Source organism: Aricia agestis, chromosome 18, assembly GCF_905147365.1.
Source record: "Aricia agestis chromosome 18, ilAriAges1.1, whole genome shotgun sequence".
NCBI lineage: Eukaryota > Metazoa > Arthropoda > Insecta > Lepidoptera > Lycaenidae > Aricia > Aricia agestis.
In genome coordinates, this window is record NC_056423.1 from 7,372,132 (window position 1) to 7,391,515 (window position 19,384).

The following is a 19,384-nucleotide window of genomic DNA, read 5'->3' on the forward strand; positions in this document are numbered from 1 at the left end:
ATGGCTTACATAACAATAAACTAAAAAAAAATACAATTTGTAAGCTTTCATAACAAACGAATTGGACCAAATTTTTGACCCCATAAAAACGGTAAATGCTTCTCTACTGATTTTCGTGTTTGTTGCATTATAATCTCATTAAAATAAATAATGTGTGATTTTAGCGTCGTCTACTAAACTGGGAATATTGTTTACAAAAAGTCTTCTTTGCGTTAACATTTAAAAATTACCGTTCTGATGAACGCGGCAAGCGACCGCGACCCATAAAATTAAAATAAAATGCCACTTTATGACATAGGGTTGACTCAGACAACAACGCGACTCGTAGATGCATTTCTTTTGTATGGATTTCACAAATTTGCAAGACGACTCACGCAATTGAAATCTGTCAATTCAGTTAAATTGAGTTCAAATTTAGATGCATCTACACGTTGCGTTGCGGTCTGAATTGACCCTAAGCGTTTCATCTTGCTCTACGCCACCACAAATCAGCGGTAGCATGGGTCGCTAGACCAATGCCGGTAGAAAATTAAAACCTAAAGCCTATGCCATAAAGAGGCATTTTATTTGATTTTTTGTCGCTGCAAGCGATCGCGTCGCTTGCAGCAAAAATCGGAAAGTCACCTAAAGATCACCAATCAGCTTTGTCCACACTGTGCCTTTTTCTGTTCGCCAAGGGCATGCGTTATGGCGCAGTCAACAGCGAACGTGAGGCATGCCCGCGGCGCAGGCCCTCTGACCGTATCCAAAAAACAAAAATGACAATGTTGGCGTTGCGTTCGTTCGTTTAATTATTATTATTGAATGCGCCAAAACGAAAGTTGAATGAAAGAAGATGACGAAAATTGAAGACGAAAGCGCATAGTGTGGACATAGCTACTTGACGTTTTCTAGTCATCATATTTTATCGTGATAACTTTACTCTACTGATACTTCTAAGGGACCTATCAGACAGAGAGAGGTCACGTGGTCAAGCGTTCAAACGGTCAGTTTTGCGTTATTTGTATTGTATTTCGTTGCATAACGCCTCCGTGGTCTAGTGGTGTAGAGCGCGGCTCTTGACTCGGAGGTCGTGGGTTCGATTCCCGCGTTGGAAACATGTTATTTCCAAGTTTGGTTAGGACAATGCAGGCTGATCACCTGATTGTCTGACAAGTAAGATGATCCATGCGTCGGATGGGCATGTAAAAAGTCGGTCCTGCGCCTGATCTCTCGCCAGTCGTGTCGGTGGTCCGTCCAACTGGGTTATGAGAGTAAAGGAATAGAGAGTGCTCTTGTGTACTGCGCACATACTTGGGCACTATAAAATTACTCCTGCGTAGCTGGCCTGGTTTCAATGAAACCGGCCACCGTCACCGAAACCGATGTGGGAGCTATTATTATTTCGTTGCATAGATTTACTCACACAGGAGGCGTTCTGACCGCATCAAAATTCTTCCTCGAAAAAACACGTCAAAACACTCGAACGCAAAATGCGAACGCAGAACGCTTGACCGCGTGACCGCTCTCTGTCTGATAGGTCCCTGACAATATACCCTGGTAGTTTAATCGTAGTTTGGCAGTAAACCCACGCCTATAAAAAGTGCATCTTTATCCTTCGTTTTTTGTATTATACTAAATTATCGATATTACTAAATTTATCAATCAATAATGAGGCCAGCTCTAAAATAATCGATCTTAAAAATAGGACTGCAATTCCGTAATCTATAAATGCATCATAAAAGTAAATATTAAACATTTAATTTTAAATCAGCTTATAATAATTTTGTGCTAAAATTAAGTGCTAGACAAAATATATTTACAAACATTGGCATACACCATCTACAGAGAGAATAATTGAGCATGAATCACAAATCACACAGTTCATAAAGTTTACATATTATTGTATTACATAATGAATTTGAGAAATATTTACTGAATTTTCAGTTTTTAATTTATATAAAATATACTATGATCTAACTGCTATTGGTTTAACTTTGGCTATATTTTTATGTTAAGAGGGCGATTAACGCAAAAAAGCAAACATCGTCCTCTCTTCACACTCATATCCGTCTTTAATAATATGCCAGGTGAAAAAGGACGACGCAAAATTATCACCAAGTTAGTTTTTTCTGAATAACTCGATAAATATAAAACATTTTAAAAATCCGCCTGGTCAGTTTCTCAATGATAGAATTTTATATACAATGTGTTAAAATATTAATTTAGTTTAATGCATGGTTACGGCATATATTATGAAAAATTGTAAAAAATCTTTGTGATTTTTTTTCTATCGAGAAAATTTTAGGATATCGTATTTTCGCTCAGATCAAATTTTTGAAAATATACTGTAGTAACTATGTTTAGAAAATGAAACAATTCGAGGCTTATTTTCAAGTATAAAAATGAATTATAAAATCGTCAATTTTGGGTTAGTTGCCCCCTTAATATTTATCTTTGAAGTTGGTAACTCTAATGTAAATTGACTCTTCATTGGTAACAATATATTTCATAAAGTTAACTTTAATTAATACTTTAAAATATGGGTATTTTAATATGAATTATGTTTATATAACATAATATATTTCAATTAAAAGCATTATCTTGAAAATCTTTCTTATCAGTTGAATTTATATTGTGTACTTTAATTAAATATCAAAAGTTCTATAATTTTAATGATAAAAAATCTGTAGTGTTTCTATTTAATAAAAAGTAAGATATATTTGTAAACATTACAATACTTATTGCTTCACATAACTATTCTAGTTTTATTAATGTGATGCTTTCAGTGAATTATGTTTATCTTATATATTTTTCTCACTACTTCAACAACAATATTAATTTAATTTAAGATTAATGATACTTCATCTCTAAAGTTTTGAGCTTAATTATTTACTTAAAATATATTTTTCACGACCATTAATTTTGTGTTGCGTACTTTTATCTAAAAATTATTGTGACTACCTGCAATGATCTATGACCAGAAATTATGCTTATATCTTATTACTTATATCTTACTTATACTATCGCCTCCGTGGTCTAGTGGTTAGAGAGTCGCTCTCGACTCCGGAGGTCGTGGGTTCGAATCCCGCGTTGGAAACATGTTATTTCCAAGTTTGGTTAGGACAATGCAGGCTGATCACCTGATTGTCTGACAAGTAAGATGATCCATGCGTCGGATGGGCATGTAAAAAAGTCGGTCCTGCGCCTGATCTCTCGCCAGTCGTGTCGGTCTTCCGTCCCACTGGGTTATGAGAGTAAAAGGAATAGAGAGTGCTCTTGTGTACTGCGCACACACTTGGGCACTATAAAATTACTCCTGCGTACCTGGCCTGGTTTCAATGAAACCGGCCACCGTCACCGAAACCGGTGTGGGGAGTATTATTATTACTTATACTATCGAATCATTCGGTAGCTCACCATTGGATAGGAGAGGAACGCTGCTGTAGTCCTTCAAATGTTCGTCACTCTTTTTGATACCATTGTCGAAGGATGTAGCAGTCGGTATTTTAGCTATCCAATTATTATTCCCTGTTTTAGTTTTGTGATTACCCAAGGATTTGGTCTGACAATCTTTCAGTTTCACTTTAGGTTGCCCACTCTGACACACCTTATGGTTCAGAGAGTTCACGTTTAGGGGTATGGAATTTGAAATACTTAGCTTATCCTGTTTGTCGTCTATACCGTTGGTGACTATCTCAGTGGGATCGGAATGTTGCCTCTGTAGTTTTATCACCTGTAATTTTGGCTGTGCTTCTTTGATAAGCTTGTTCACGTCAGGTTTTTGGACGAAAACTCCCGAACCGCGTCTGCTAGACGATCTCGAGCCGTCCAATCGTTGTTTGAACGGTGTCAGATGGGATAGTGATCCACTCTGTATGGACTGGGATTGCAATTTTGCTAATGGCGGCTTCCGAATTTCCTTTTGTGCGTTCGGATCCACGATCTCCCCCAATAACCAATATGTGACTAGAGTTCCTTTTCCCTGTAACAATACAGATAATGAAACCATTGTGTTGAGTAAAACAATTTGTGTTTTCCTCCCAAATTGTCCATGTGATATTAATATTTTTTGAATAAAATAGACGTTATTTTTTATTTTTTCTGTTTCAAACAAAGCCTCACCTTCATAGCGACTTCGCCTCGGCATTCTAAATGGAAGGTCCCAAACGTATCTAAAAGGGCTTTTGTTGTCGGTGACACGTGGATCTTCAGGGCTTCCCCGTTGGACTCCATCCTTGAAGCTGTGTTCACTGTGTCACCAAATAGACAGTATCGAGGCATCTTCAGACCAACCACACCAGCTACGCATGGACCTGAGAAAGAAATAAAACTTATGTATATGAATGTTTATGTAAACTTTAACAATCATTATTAATGACAACCATTACATTTAAATCCATACATTATGTACTTAATATTATTATGAATGCAAAGGTGTGTTTGCCTGAGTTTGTGTCTGTCAGTTACCTCTTTGAACCTGATATTCCTAAAATTTGGTATGGAGATACTTTGAGTTTCAGAAAAGGACATACCTAAGATAATTTTATTCCGGAAAAATACGGTTCTAGCGCGATAAACTTATTTTGGCGCAAAGAAGTTGCGGGTTTCATCTTGTAAAACATATTTCATAATAAAAGTTCTGTTTCATTTCAACTTTAAACTCCAGCAAACCAAAATTCAACTAAGCTTATTTCTTTTGTTATCTTTTGCTGTCAATCTCATTCTTTCATTACATAAACTTTGCCTCTTAGTGCCGAAACCGGATAAAAACTGATCCATACATTTGCATCACAAATCTTATCATCACAATCTCGAGTGCGTAAATCCTGCTTTATCGGGAAAATGGGTATAATCCCCTGATATAGGATACCCCGCTTTTAGCTGCCGTGTTATAAGGTACTACGTGACTACAGTATAACAATGTAAGTAAGTTACTTGCTAAAATATATACAGTCAGCAAAATATTCGAACGTCGTTCTGTAATACGACAAATTCCTAACTAAAGCTTAAGGCGCTATATCGAAAATAAATTATAAGCGCTTATTACGCTGCGCAAATTTTATACTAAATTTGTATGACTATAAAGTCGTGAATACGCTGCGGCCAGAAGCTATCGGCTCGCTCGGAAAACATGCGACAAAACGTAAATAATTAATTAAAAAAATAACTATGAGCATTGAAGCAAAATGCTTCTATACGATTTTGAGTTGCAAAGGTGTCTATTAATTAGACTAATTTCCTACAATACATCTATTTTCGTTTAAAAATAATCTTCAAATTTCGTATTTTTAAGAGGTCATTTCGAAAATTAAATGTATCGAGACAAAATACATTAATCGTGTTTCTAGTTCTTCTCAAACCTAGATAAGGCTATGAAGATATATTGTATAATGTATTATGTGTATCTGATTACAAGATTTGTAACATTTCTGAGGGTTCTTTTTTTTAAGAAATAAGGGGGCAAACGAGCAAACGGGTCACCTGATGGAAAGCAACTTCCGTCGCCCATGGACACTCGCAGCATCAGAAGAGCTGCAAGTGCGTTGCCGGCCTTTTAAGAGGGAAAGGGTAATAGGGGAGGGAAGGGAAGGGAATAGGGGAGGGTAGGGGATTGGGCCTCCGGTAAACTCACTCACTCGGCGAAACACAGCGCAAGCGCTATAATTTCACGCCGGTTTTCTGTGAGAACGTGGTATTTCTCCTGTCAAACCGGCCCATTCGTTCCGAAGCATGGCTCTCCCACGTCACAAATGGTATATAATAGTATATAAAATATATAATCATTAATCATGTAAGGTTATTACCAACAAAGGTAAATGAATAAGTCTAAATAAATTTTGTATCTGGAACGCGAGAGGCATAATTTTCGTGATGAAAAATGCGGGCAATTTTGTTAAACAAAGCCGTATAGCAAGTTGACGAAAATGTAATTTTATATTCAACATCTAAGAGAATATCTAATTATTTTATCATATTTTTGTATTGTTCGTGCGAAACGAGAATTATATTTTTGAAGAATATCCCAAACACCCAAGACAAGCTTATGTTCTAACCAAACAAAAAATGTGACTATGTTTGTGGAACCTTTCCTAAGCTTAAAGATGGTGTAACTTGAAACTTTTTCACAGAAGATAAAAACTAAAGTTAATAATAAGAATAACTAAAGTTATTAGTTCATTGAAAATAAGCTTACAAATTTACGTATGATAGCAATTTGCTTTAATTTGGAAGCTTACAAATTGTGCGATACTAAATTAAAGTACAAAAATTATTTCGTCATTAAATTAATATAATAATAATGTAAAGTTTTTTGATTACACCTTGTATAAAGCTCATCTAACGTAGGTCGACCTGACCATACTCGCTCACTCACTTCATGTGTATGGACGAGTCTACTAAGCCCGGCCGCACATTGTCCGAAATTTCTGATCAGAAACAGTTGAACGTCCGCGCTGTCTCTTACATTTTGTACTGAGCCAAGTGAGCTCGAACTCGCCGGAAGGATATTTCGGATAGTGTGCGGGGTGGCGGTCCGGCGAAATTCAACTGTTTCTGATCAGAATTCGGACAATGTGCGGCCGGGCATAGGTCGGTCTGCGATTAGTCTGGCAGTAAGGGCCCTCTACCTTAATAGCCGCATTTTTCGTATATTATTCAAAAAATTGTTTTGTCCATACTAATATTAAAAATGCAAAAGTATGTCTGTCTGTCTGCTACCTCTTCACGCCCAAACCGCTGAACCAATTTTGATGAAAAGTAATGGATACTTTACTTTGAGTCCCGGGAAAGGACATAGGATACTTTTTATCCCGGAAAAATGCACGGTTTCCGCACGATAAACGAGTTTTGATGTAACGGAGTTACAGGCGTCATCTAATCTAATATATAAAATTCTCGTGTCACAATGTTAGATAGCTCCTCCGAAACGGCTTTACTGATTTTAACCAAATTTTATATGCATATTTAGTGGGTCTGAGAATCGGCTACTGGGTACTTTTTATATTGATAAGTGCATTTGTTGAATAAATAATAGTAAACTATTACAAGACTGACGGCGACCATTGTTTGTGCGACGGGATAGCGATGTACGTTGCTATGGTGACATACCTACTTATTTAGTCATTTCAATAAAATAATACGAGCGAAATACTTTATATGGCAAAGAAACGTTAGCCGGGACAGCTAGCCATTTTATATGAAACAAATCACACATTAAATTCCAATAAATTATGGTTTCTAAAAACCAACTCACAGATTCAATAATAACTATTTCACCAGTAACCTTCGTACGGTCTAAAACCCAACTTTAATCTCAAAGGATTTGAATTGCTAATTCCTTTAGTTTGAAACTTTTAAAATTCCAAAATCCGCGTACAAAGGTATCGTGACTAGTTTAAATTAAAATTTGAGAGTATTTGGTATTTTAGACGAAAATACTTTATTAAGCTTAGTAGTTGGGCCTCTAATTAGAAGACGTTATCGATTTTATTGTAACAAGTTATCATATTAAAATAGTCAGCCCCGGATTAATAAACCGGCTGTTATAAAATAATAATAATAATAATAAAACATTTATTTAACAAACATTCACACCACACTACACTTAAATACATATTAAACAGATACAAAGTGCAAAAAATATATAAACAAGATTAAAATAGTCAGCCCCGGATTTAAAAACAGGCTGTTATATAACGGTGAAGGCTGATTTTCGTCGGTCATTTTTGAATTTTAACGACTGTGGGCAGTTGTGTGTAATGTTGGAAAACACTTTAGTCCAATCACAAACTATATTCGAAAAGTTAATATTATAATAAGCAATCACTATTAAATCACAGTATCTATATCACTCAATCTATTTAGAACGCAGGATGGTTTAGTAGCAACCGTCCGCACGCGCCGCTCCCGAGAATTGAAGTGAGTCCTCTCCGCCGCTGGCATTAAATATTGGCGCGCGCGGTGCACTAACTCCATCGAGCGCCGGAGATGGCGCTGGCGTTCTGAATACAACTTGATTTCCGACATATATAATAATAATAATAATAATAAAACATTTATTCAACAAACATTCACACCACACTACACTTAAATACACATATTAAACAGATACAAAGTGCAAAAAAAAAAAAATATAAACAAGATAAAGTAAGTAACAAAAAAAATAATAAGTAATAACAATAAGAACAAAAAAAAACTTTGAAATAGACGAGGTATCCTGATGTAAGGCAGTGCGATGGCCGATGCGAACACATCGTTGAAGAGGATTCCACTCAGGCTGTGATCACGGTATAGGATACCAGCCCCCGTAGACAAGTGGCAAAGCGCTAACGCTAACGCTAGCGCAACAAAATGTATGCGATTTGACATAAGTCATCACTTCGCTAGCGAATACTAATGTCAAATCCATACATTTTGTAGCGCTAGCGTTAGCATTAGCGTTTGCGTTAGCGTTTTGCCACTTGTCTACGGGGGCTGTACGGCCTAGGGACGGCAGCGTCCATAGAGGCCCTACAGATTACGTACATAGGGCGGCGGAAATAAAGTGCCCTACACTCATAAAAAGAATTGATTCGACACTGAAAATAGTAAATATATACATTAATACTTTTAATGTAAAATATTATGTACGTGACGCCCGTTATTCCTTTGCGCCGAAATACATTTATCGAGCGGGAACCGTGCATTTTTCCTTGATAAACACTATCCTATGTTCTTTCTCGGGACTCAAAGATTCTTCATAACAAATTTCATGAACATCAGTTACACGGGAGAGCCATGATTCGGCACGAATGGGCCGGCTCGACCGGAGAAATACCACGCTCTCACAGAAAACCGGCGTAAAACACAGCTCAATTCGCCGAGTGAGTGAGTTTACCGGAGGCCCAAGTCCCTACTCTATTCCCTTCCCTACCCTCCCCTATTCCCTTCCCTTCCAATCCCTACCCTCCCCTATTACCCTATTCCCTCTTAAAAGGCTGGCAACGCACCTGCAGCTCTTCTGATGCTGCGAGTGTCCATGGGCGGCGGAAGTTGCTTTCCATCAGGTGACCCGTTTGGTCGTTTGCCCCCTTATAAAAAAAAAAGTGCAACCGTTTGGACGTGAATAGGTAACAGTCAGACAGAGAGACTGACTTTCGCATTTATAATATTCAAAGCGTCAAGATAAAATATTTTACATCGGATAACATTGTCTTTTTAAATTCAGCCCCATTGGCGGTCTTCCAGGTTAAACATCTTATTGGCGATATTCCAGTTGTTTCGGTATGACAAATGATATCGGTTTGGAAAACAATATCGTATTTAGATATCATATCGCTAGTTACTAATACGAACAAAAAAAAACAAATAAGGTTTCCAGCCAAACTGTTTACTAGTAATTATTGATTTGATGTTAATTTTATTCTTTTTTATTTTTAAGAGAAAAATGTCTGCAAAATATAATAACGGGTGAATTTAAACCACAGGCGCATCTAGTATTAATACCTCCATCGTGGGTATCACAGACACAATAGATTTTCAATTGTTATGCGGCAGCCGGGTTCCGCTTGGGAATTGATGGGTTAAAAAATGAGTAGGTATATTTTGAAACTACTTCGCTTCCAAATTGTCTACGTATTTTGTATTGAATAGTTTTTTACTCACCGGAATGGAGTCCAATTCTCAGCTTCAGCTGGTCGCACGGCCGGTGCCTGATCCGGAAGCGCCGGACGGCGTCAAGCAGGGCTAACGCCATCCGCGCAACTTCGCACGCGTGCCTCGTCCCGTTCCGTTCCGGTAAGCCGGACACCACCATGTACGCATCGCCTATCGTCTCCACCTGAAATGTGTTGAATTTTAGAATTGCCTGGATTTTATAGAAAAGTATTAATATTAACATGTCCGAGTAATCGACGGTGTCGTACAACAAATTCGGTCCAACATTTTTGCAATATTATATTGAATGTTATCTAACAAACTAACTAATTAAAATAGTACAAATTTTGTATATTATGCAATTAAATTAACTTCTTATTCAGTTTAATTAGCCTTTTAGTAAGTTCTGCTAACATTTTAAGGTATTCAACTTGTAAAGTTTACTTTGCTACGAGTTCGTAGCAGCTTCGTAGCGGTGCTACGGCGTAGCAGATGTCGTAGCGTTTAATCGCGTGCTACGTACTCGATACTACAAGTACTAACAGAGAAGTTAATTCCTATGCAAATCGGGGACCTAAGTAGTATGGTTGCGTTACGTCAAATCCAGCTGACAGATCACAACTAACATTGAATTGACATATTCGACCAAATAACGTTGGTCAGTCAATTGCATAGGAATCAACTTACTCGATGGTACATACCATATTATATTTTAGTACTCTAACGGCTGCAGGTGTGTCTAGGAACATTTAATTATTTCTTAACTTTACTTTAATTAAGGCTTTGACATAAAATCCATACATTATTTGACAAACTCTTCCTTATGTAAAGTTGTTATCATGGAATCTCTCATGGGATCGCAATACATGCCCAATATTTCAATACCTTCATAGATTTTCTTTTTGCGTATTTTGAATGAATAAGCAATTTGGATTGTAGCCATAATTGCGTTTCCTTTTCTTTTCTTTTTTCATTACGCATCCGGGTCAGGAATACATTATCGGGGTTGTAACGCGACGCCATGAAAATTTAGCACCCACTGAATTTTATGTTCTAAATCGTTATTGATTCTGAAGATAATGGAACTTTGGATTTTATTTCTATTTAATCTACGTCTTTAGAATAATTATACCCCTTAATTGAAAAAAAAAACATAATTAAATAAATATGCAATGAAAAAAAAATTACATTTATGCAATTATTATTATAAAAGAGATATTAAGAAGTAATACTTGCATGAATTTGATTTTAAACCATATTTATTAGTTTTGCTCTATTTAATATACAAGATGTTAGTGTAAACACCGTTATCCTTAAAACCATCAAATGAACCCGTCAAAATCATAAAAACTCATAAGTATAATACGCTCATAAGTCAAAATCATAGAACTCATAGTATCCGTCTTCATATCCATACAAATTGCCGATCCGGGCATCCGTATGGGCACGAAGACGGCATTCTTTTGAGTTCCCAGCATTGTTGTAGTGTATTGATAAATATTAAATAAAGATGGCCGCACTACCAATCATAATCTGGCGGCCATATTCTCCAAGCCCCCGCTTGGAGAATATGGCCGCCAGACGTGAGAGCTGTCGTCCACTTCTTTACCAGCCACCACCGTAGAGCGTTCAGTGATATAGTACTCTGTGTTTAATTTATTCCTCCAACGACAATGTACAAATTGTACAGTTCTCATAGAAAAAGTTGTTCATTTTGACGAGCTCATTTGATGGTTTCAAGGATAACGGTGTTTACTCTAACACACTATACCTAATAATATACTATCAAATTACATACGTAAGAAGTAAGAATTAATTATTCAGAATGAAAATCGTTAAGCTTTTATTACTGATTTTACATTTTCCTTGTACTACCAATATCCGTGTAAATTACTATTTTATTGAATACTTGCGAACGTAGGCTATTGTAATTCTACAACTTGATTGAAATTATACTCCCACATCTTGACAATATTGACTACATGAATCAGGATTTTATTCAAACCTTTGTACTCGTTTATCGTTTTAAATATGGAGTATTAAAAAATCGACAATTTGTAATTTTGTTGCATTAATGACGTCACAGTTGTTTAGAGCGTTCTCACAGTAGCGGTTGGTAGCTTTAGTTTAATAATAAATTAACTAGTTAGTTAATAAAGAAAAGTTTAGAACAGAGCATCACGTGGCGGATATGCATCGTTTTCATCTTGTACGAGTATTTGCAGCGAATTTACAAAGCATGGAACGCTGCTGTCCGCGAGTATTCGCTGCGTGTCCGTCCCGCCTTGAAGCCGCTCACCAACTATTTCTATGATAAGGGTGTTTTTTCTGTTATACGTATCATCGTCCGCAGGCGGATCTGGTCCAAATGAAAGTTACTCGCATCCTATAACTTCATAGATGTTTTTCTGGTCACGCGGGCAACACGCGCGTAGTTAGGAACATTGTCACCCGTATCTGGATATCAGCGCGCAGGTGACAAGCAGTATGACCGGAAAAGCGCCCTAAGGCCCTTGGAGCTCACCTTGTACACGTCGTAGTTCTCGACGATGCTGTCGAAGCAGGTGTATAGGTCGTTGAGCAGGTCGACCACCTGCATGGGCGTGGAGGAGGCGGACAGCGCCGTAAAACCCACGATGTCGCTGAAGTAGATGGTCACCTGCTCGAACGTCTCCGCTACCACGGACTGACCGTGAATCAGCTGAGAGGCCACTGACCTACAAAAGGGGTTACGATTATGGAACAGCTTATGTATAGGGTGTTTTGAATTTAGCGTGATGTTTTTTCAGCCCATTTTTATTTCTTGATATGGCTATTTATCGTAATTTATAAAGAATAAATATAATTATTAATATTATATTATATTTAGTGCATGTTATAATCTTAACAGGAGTTTTCGTTGTAAATTTCGGTTTCAATATAAATTATGACCGATGAAAGTAAAAAAAGTTACCCAAGTTCTGATCTGATCTGATCTGATCCTGACATAATTTAATGAGTTTCTAAAGTTGTTAAATCGTTTTTTTTTTGCTTTCCAACTTTCCCGAAATCTAAGCAGTTATTGACAATCACATCCCATTTATAATATGTTGTCAATTCATATTTCGTAAAATATAACTTAGGTAGAGCTTTTCTAACATAAAATGACGTGCACCTCCTGGTATTAACTGTACGTCTATATTTTACAAGATCTAGTAAATTAATAGAGCACGTCAATTTATGTTAAACAAGCTTGAAAAACATTTATTATCACGAAACATAAACGAAAGAAAAAGATATTTTAAAACACTATAAAAACTTAAACGCAAAAAAAAGGTTTTCTGTCAATCTTTACTTAGGTAACAGTTGGTACAGCAGTTCCTCGCATTTTTTCTTCTCCTCCAGATAGTCCTGCGTCCTCTCGCTCACGAGGGACTCCAAGTTGTTCGCGTACTGCTCCATTCGGGATAGCAAGTTGTCCAATATGTTGCCGCTCTCCTGGGCCCTACAAATAAGGCATAATTTAGTAGAAGTTTCGTACGAGATTGGAATGGGAATGCGTTATCAAAATTGATATTGATTGGGAAATAAAACATACTGTATTATAATATAACTATTATAGTTTTACTAGCTGTCCCGGCAATTGTTTAGCCATATAAAGTATTCCGCCCATATTATTATTTTATTGATGTGACTAAATAAGTATGGCACCATGGCAACGTCCATCGCTATCCCGTCGCACAAACAATGGTCGCCGTCAGTCTCGAGTTGTAATCATTTACTATTATTTATTCAACAAATGCACTTATCAATATAAAAAGTACCCAGTAGCCGATTTTCAGACCTAATGAATATGCATATAAAATTTGGTGAAAATCAGTAAAACCGTTTCGGAAGAGTACCGCGGTAACTAACATTGTGACAGGAGAATTTTATATATAAGCCCCCTTACTAATAAACGTTGTATAAGCTTTGAATGGTTATACAGTGTTTTGTTCCTGTCACACAAGTGATATTTTTAATTGGATTGAAGAAGACAAAACACTGTTTAACTATTCAAAGCTTATACAGCGTTTATTACTAAGGGGGAAGATGTATGACGATATGCTACCCAAAACTTTTTGTTGTGCAGCTTTCTGTGGCGTGGGTACCGTACATATTCTATCCGTGATAAAAAGTAACTTGTGTCTTTTGCTGAGACTCAAATATCCTTAAGGCTCAAACCAAATTTATTAAAAATTAGTACAGCGTTCATAACGTGAAGAAACGATATAAATAGTTTATACTTTCGTATCTTTTGATAAACAATGGCAAAATATGGATGGATCAGCTTAAAATTTGGATCATTACTGTAATAAATATTAAATTTATTTAAATGTACTTCACTTAACATTATTGAAATAATTAATACCTTTGTGGTTATTCCGTTAATGCTATTTTTGGTTACGATTATTGTGCCATATTTACGATATTTAGGATTATTGTACATATTTTATACGTGGGAGAGCCATGCTTCGGCACGAATGGGCCGGCTCGACCGGAAAAATACCACTTTCTCACAGAAAACCGGCGTGAAACAGCTCTTGCGCTGTGTTTCGCCGAGTGAGTGAGTTTACCGGAGGCCCAATCCCATACCCTATTCCCTTCCCAACCCTCCCCTATTCCCTTCCCTTCCCTACCTTCCCCTATTACCCTATTCCCTTTTAAGAGGCCGGCAACGCACTTGCAGCTCTTCTGATGCTGCGAGTCTCCATGGGCGACGGAAGTTGCTTTCCATCAGGTGACCCGTTTGCTCGTTTGCCCCCTTATTTCATAAAAAAATGTGGTAAATTAACATTCAGCTCATTAATTAAAACCAATACAGTCAGCAATGAAATAAATGAAAGACCACACTTTTCAGTCAATTAAAATATTTTTTATTTTTCACATTTTATCAGCTTTTATTAATTCTCGAAACTGCTCATAAAGGTAAATGAAGATAAATGTTAATGAAAGTAAATAAAAATATGCTTTAACTTCATTGTTTATTTATTTTCAACATACATGCTAAGTTAATATTTGTATACATTTAAAATTCATTTTACGTTTTATGTTTTAGTATTTTCGAGTCCTCGTAATCAATTTCACCAGACGTGTTCGGACGAGATGCGCTCAAAACCTTCATATTAATGTGAAAAACCTTATTTGGTATTAATTAATAACGTACGTATGCTGCTAGTTCATTAACGTGACTTTTAAATATGAATTTCTTTGCTTCAAATTTGTAGCAGAGCACGTAGCGCTTTTGGAATTCAGTGTTATTTTCCAGTTTATCTGTACTCGTTCTCTGACCAGTTTTGTACTACATTCTGAAGTGTACTATCAGAGAAGGATTAGACCAGATATTTTGCATATGAATAAATTTTTATACGTGGGAGAGCCATGCTTCGGCACGAATGGGCCGGCTCGACCGGATAAATACCACGTTCTCACAGAAAACCGGCGTGAAACAACGCTTGCGCTGTGTTTCGCCGAGTGAGTGAGTTTACCGGAGGCCCAATCCCCTAACCCCTACCCTATTCCCTTCCCTACCCTCAACTATTCCCTTCCCTTCCCTACCCTCCTCTATTAACCTATTCCCTCTTAAAAGGCCGGCAACGCACTTGCAGCTCTTCTGATGCTGCGAGTGTCCATGGGCGACGGAAGTTGCTTTCCATCAGGTGACCCGTTTGCTCGTTTGCCCCCTTATTTCAGGTCTAAGTTCTTCTATCACTAGTACACAAAATATCTTGGCTAGCAACAACGTAACATTTAAACATCGAAAGTTGTAGAACTTCAATTAATCTAAAACGTGTCTAAACGTGTTTATCAAAAGACTTACGTACCAAAGTAACTGAAACTCAGCGTGTTCTTATCGCAGTAAATTACACCGTAACTCCCAAACTCGAGCGGCAAGACGAGCAAGTTCCGCTGTTACCGAATTAAGGATTACACGGGTGCGTGAGATAACAGGCGCACAAACGTGTTAAATTCAATTAATTTATGCGTACCTTTTGTATATTACCTATTAATATGTGTTAAAACAAAAGAAATTTAGTTTTTTTTATGAAATAAGGGGGCAAACGAGCAAACGGGTCACCTGATGGAAAGCAACTTCCGTCGCCCATGGACACTCGCAGTATCAGAAGAGCTGCAGGTGCGTTGCTGGCCTTTTAAGAGGGAATATGGTAAAAGGGGAGGGAAGGGAAGGGAAGGGAATAGGGTAGGGGATTGGGCCTCCGGTAATCTCACTCACTCGGCGAAACACAGTGCAAGCGCTTTCACGCCGGTATTCTGTGAGAACGTGGTATTTCGCCGGTCGAGCCGGCCAATTCGTACCGAAGCATGGCTGCTTGTGTGAATGTTTCTTTTCCGAACCCTCTACGCGTGCATGGATCGATAAAATGTCTTTAGCATGCACAATCGACGTCAAATTATGGGTAAGGGTGAAGCCAAATGAGCATAATTTTGTGACTCGTGAGTCGCAGAATTTCGGTCGCTTAAATATCTTTTCATACAAATCATGACTCACAAAATTACGCACGTTTGAATCAAAAATAACTTTTGTATGAAACTGAATGCAGCAGAATTTCTGCCAGCCGAAATTCTGCGACTCACAACTCACAAATTACGCTCGTTCGGCTTCACCCTTAAGGTACCTTTACTCATAATGCTTGAACACACGTGCTCGTAAGCAGCAATACTGCTCGGTTGAAGCACGCTTTCGTGCTTGAAATAAGCATGTGTAACTGTTTACACATGCTTATTTCAAGCACGAAATCATGCTTCAACCGAACAGTTGCTGCTTACGAGCAAGTGTGTCCAAGCATTGCTCAAAATAAGCATGCTTAAACCACACCCCTGCCATCCGCGCCGCAGGTAGCATACTCAAAAATTGCACGCCTGGCGATTTTTGAGCATGCTCGAAATAAGAATGCTTATTTTGACGAATATGATACACAGGCTCGAAAAGAGCAGCTGCTCGGTTGAAGCATGCTTTTGTGCTTGAAATAAGCATGTGTACCATTAATATGATTGCATACAACATATTAATATGATTGCATACAACATATTAATATGATTGCATACAACATATTAATATTATGTCACGCTTAATATTTTTTGCTATGCGACAAAAAACATCGGCATTATAAAATCACGTAAAAATGTGAACACTTCACATTTTTTTCGCGTTATTCGTTGGTTAGTGCGGCCCTCATCTCGTATTTAATCCCTGTGTGACCCTACTTACTTGTTAAGTCTCCGTATCGCGCCCTTCAGATACGCGAAGTCCGGTCTCTCCCCCGGCTCGTCGGCCCAGCAGCGCCGCATGAGATCAGTCGCGTCGTCCGCCTCGCACGACCTGTTCTGCACCGTGTTGGGCCGCAGACCCGCGCTGATCACCGCCGTGATTATTTCTGCACGCGAGCATTTGAGGGTTAAAGGGGCTATCAGACAAACAAGCTTTATGACAAGAGAAAATAAAAATATGAACCGGACTATACCGGACGACAATTTTTAGGTTTCGGTGATGGTATTTACAGATTGTTAAGTATTTACAATTGGTATTATGTGATACATGAATAGTATGTGCGTAAGATGATGATGGAATTTTGTTGTTGATATGCTCACAGCGTATAATTAATAAGCGTGCGCTTACTCCTGACATAATTTAGTATAACACTTTACCTAAACAATAGTAGTATTAGGTTAATTGTAGTCCATAGATTTACCTGCACTAAAATATATTCGAACTCAGGCAAAACCATCATGAAACTATAACAAGTATTTCTAAACAAAACTCTAACGATACACTATGATGGTGAGTTTAAGAAAGTTACATAAAATAGTAACCTTTTATATTCTTCCATTCATTGTTTGCTGTTTGAAAAATATTAACAATGAACATTTAAATTAAAAACATTTATAAGATCGTGACAAATAGTACTAACACTCAACTATTTCTGAAGTATCATACGTTTCTTGATTAATTCAATACGGTACTGCCCAAAATACTTTGCGAAGCTTAATACGCCTTGTAGCTGCAATTATGGTAGGTTTATTATGTAGGTACCTTCTCGAAAACTACCATAAAAAGTCAAGCAAACTTTAACATCATTTAGAAGTCAGATAAACAAAGTAAGAATATAGGGCCAGTAAGGGCTTTTGCTGATGCAAACGCTCCGGAGTATGCATCACGACTGCTGGGCAAAAACATCGACAGAGTAGGAGCCAGAAGGTGGAAGACGCAACCGTGGCTGGCCTAAAAAAAATAAGGTGCGATGAGCTAGAGGCGCACCAGCCGGGCTGGCTAAAGGTGGCGCAGGAGCGACACAATTGGAAGACCCTGGCTTTTGCCAAGCAGTGGGATAGCATAGGCTAACAAAAAAAAAGTTAAATGTGTTACCAATAGGCGACATATCGACTCCCGCGCCGAGCCAGAACACGCCTTGTCTGTTGACGATCTCGTGCATGATGATCGCGAATGAGTACACGTCGCCCTTCTGTGTCCCCTCCGGCGGGGGCTCCGTCATGCGCAGGAGCTCCGGCGCCGTCCACAGCTGACCTGTGACAGTGCAAGGTTGATAAGGTAGCGATCAGGTAATACATAACGTGAACACAAGGAGGGGAAGAAACTGCAACGTGACGTGAGCAAAAAATTGTACTTCTTAATAAGGTTTTTAAAATATTTAAAGCTATTGGATAGCTTTCGGGCTTTGAGCGCGGCGACCGAATACAGAAATTTCGAAACGAAAATAAACCTAACATCCCAAATCCGACTGGCAGGGCTATCACGTAAAAATAGCGATCAACAATCCACTAGCAATAATCGCGCGATCGATTGCTGGTTGTCAAAAACAATGGTGTCATGTAAGCGATCGATTGCAATCGTATTGTTTTGGCTCTTACGTGATACGAAATTGCGATTTTGGAGCAATTATCGCGCAATAATTGCTATCGCATTGCTCTCGCATATCTCGCATACGTGATACGGCTGCGGAACAGCGGTGCATTGTTGAACATCGTTTCAGTTTAGCAGACTTCGGCTCGGTGTTTGTGTGCGTGCGACTAGACGTATGCGAATCATAATCGCATTTTTTTTTTTTGAGAAAATGACTCATATTTTACTATATTATTATACATTTGGTTATTATTTCAAGATAAAGTCAACTAGAACGACAATATTTTTTGCTTTGTTGATTAATTTTTTAATTAGAAGTACCTAAAGAGTGTATTGCAACCTCAAAGAACACATAAAACATTACTATTTGTCGCATAATAATATATTTTGCACTCAAGTACGTAGGTGGTTAAAGGTTTGAGCGATAAAGCCTCCAATATATTTTTATTATTAAAGAACAGAGACAAAGGGTAAATACATTAAAAAAAAATACTCCGCAAAATGTTTTTCTCTCCGAATTCTCCGATTCATTTTTGTGTCACATTATGTAAGTAGTAAAATTTTTATGTTTTCAATAAAACGGTGTAGTAATAGAAAATATGTTGGAGACACAAGCTAGTAAAAATTATATTGTTACAGTATTTAAAGTCAACTTTTTATTAGTGTTTTTACCACTTTTATGTAATACTTTTACATACACTTTTATGTAATACTATACTTTTACGGTAAAACATCAACATAACATTGTAGAATACATTATTTATCACTAGATGACGCCCGCAACTCCGTTGCGCCAACATTAGTTTATCGCGCGGGAACCGTACATTTTTCCGGAATAAAAAGTATCCTATGTCCTTTCTCGGGACTCAA

The 19,384-nt window shown here is 37.7% G+C and overlaps 1 protein-coding gene across 4 annotated transcripts in view; it reads right to left on the reverse strand.

Annotated features, from left to right (window-relative positions):
- Positions 1 to 2,880: 2,880 nt before the first annotated feature.
- LOC121735861 (atrial natriuretic peptide receptor 1) overlaps positions 2,881 to 19,384 on the reverse strand; it is a 231,816-nt gene continuing 215,312 nt past the window's right edge. For 3 of the 4 annotated variants that reach the window (XM_042126827.1, XM_042126828.1, XM_042126825.1), the window contains 9 exons: positions 18,020 to 18,178; positions 17,467 to 17,493; positions 16,865 to 17,030; positions 12,950 to 13,099; positions 12,140 to 12,332; positions 9,625 to 9,799; positions 4,105 to 4,295; positions 3,371 to 3,964; positions 2,881 to 2,978 (listed from right to left, as the gene is read on the reverse strand). In XM_042126827.1, the coding sequence (XP_041982761.1) occupies positions 3,371 to 3,964; positions 4,105 to 4,295; positions 9,625 to 9,799; positions 12,140 to 12,332; positions 12,950 to 13,099; positions 16,865 to 17,030; positions 17,467 to 17,493; positions 18,020 to 18,178 (1,655 nt within the window). In that variant the 3' untranslated portion in view covers positions 2,881 to 2,978. The remainder of the gene's footprint in view (positions 2,979 to 3,370; positions 3,965 to 4,104; positions 4,296 to 9,624; positions 9,800 to 12,139; positions 12,333 to 12,949; positions 13,100 to 16,864; positions 17,031 to 17,466; positions 17,494 to 18,019; positions 18,179 to 19,384) is intronic. The other variant, XM_042126826.1, reaches the window with a different exon arrangement.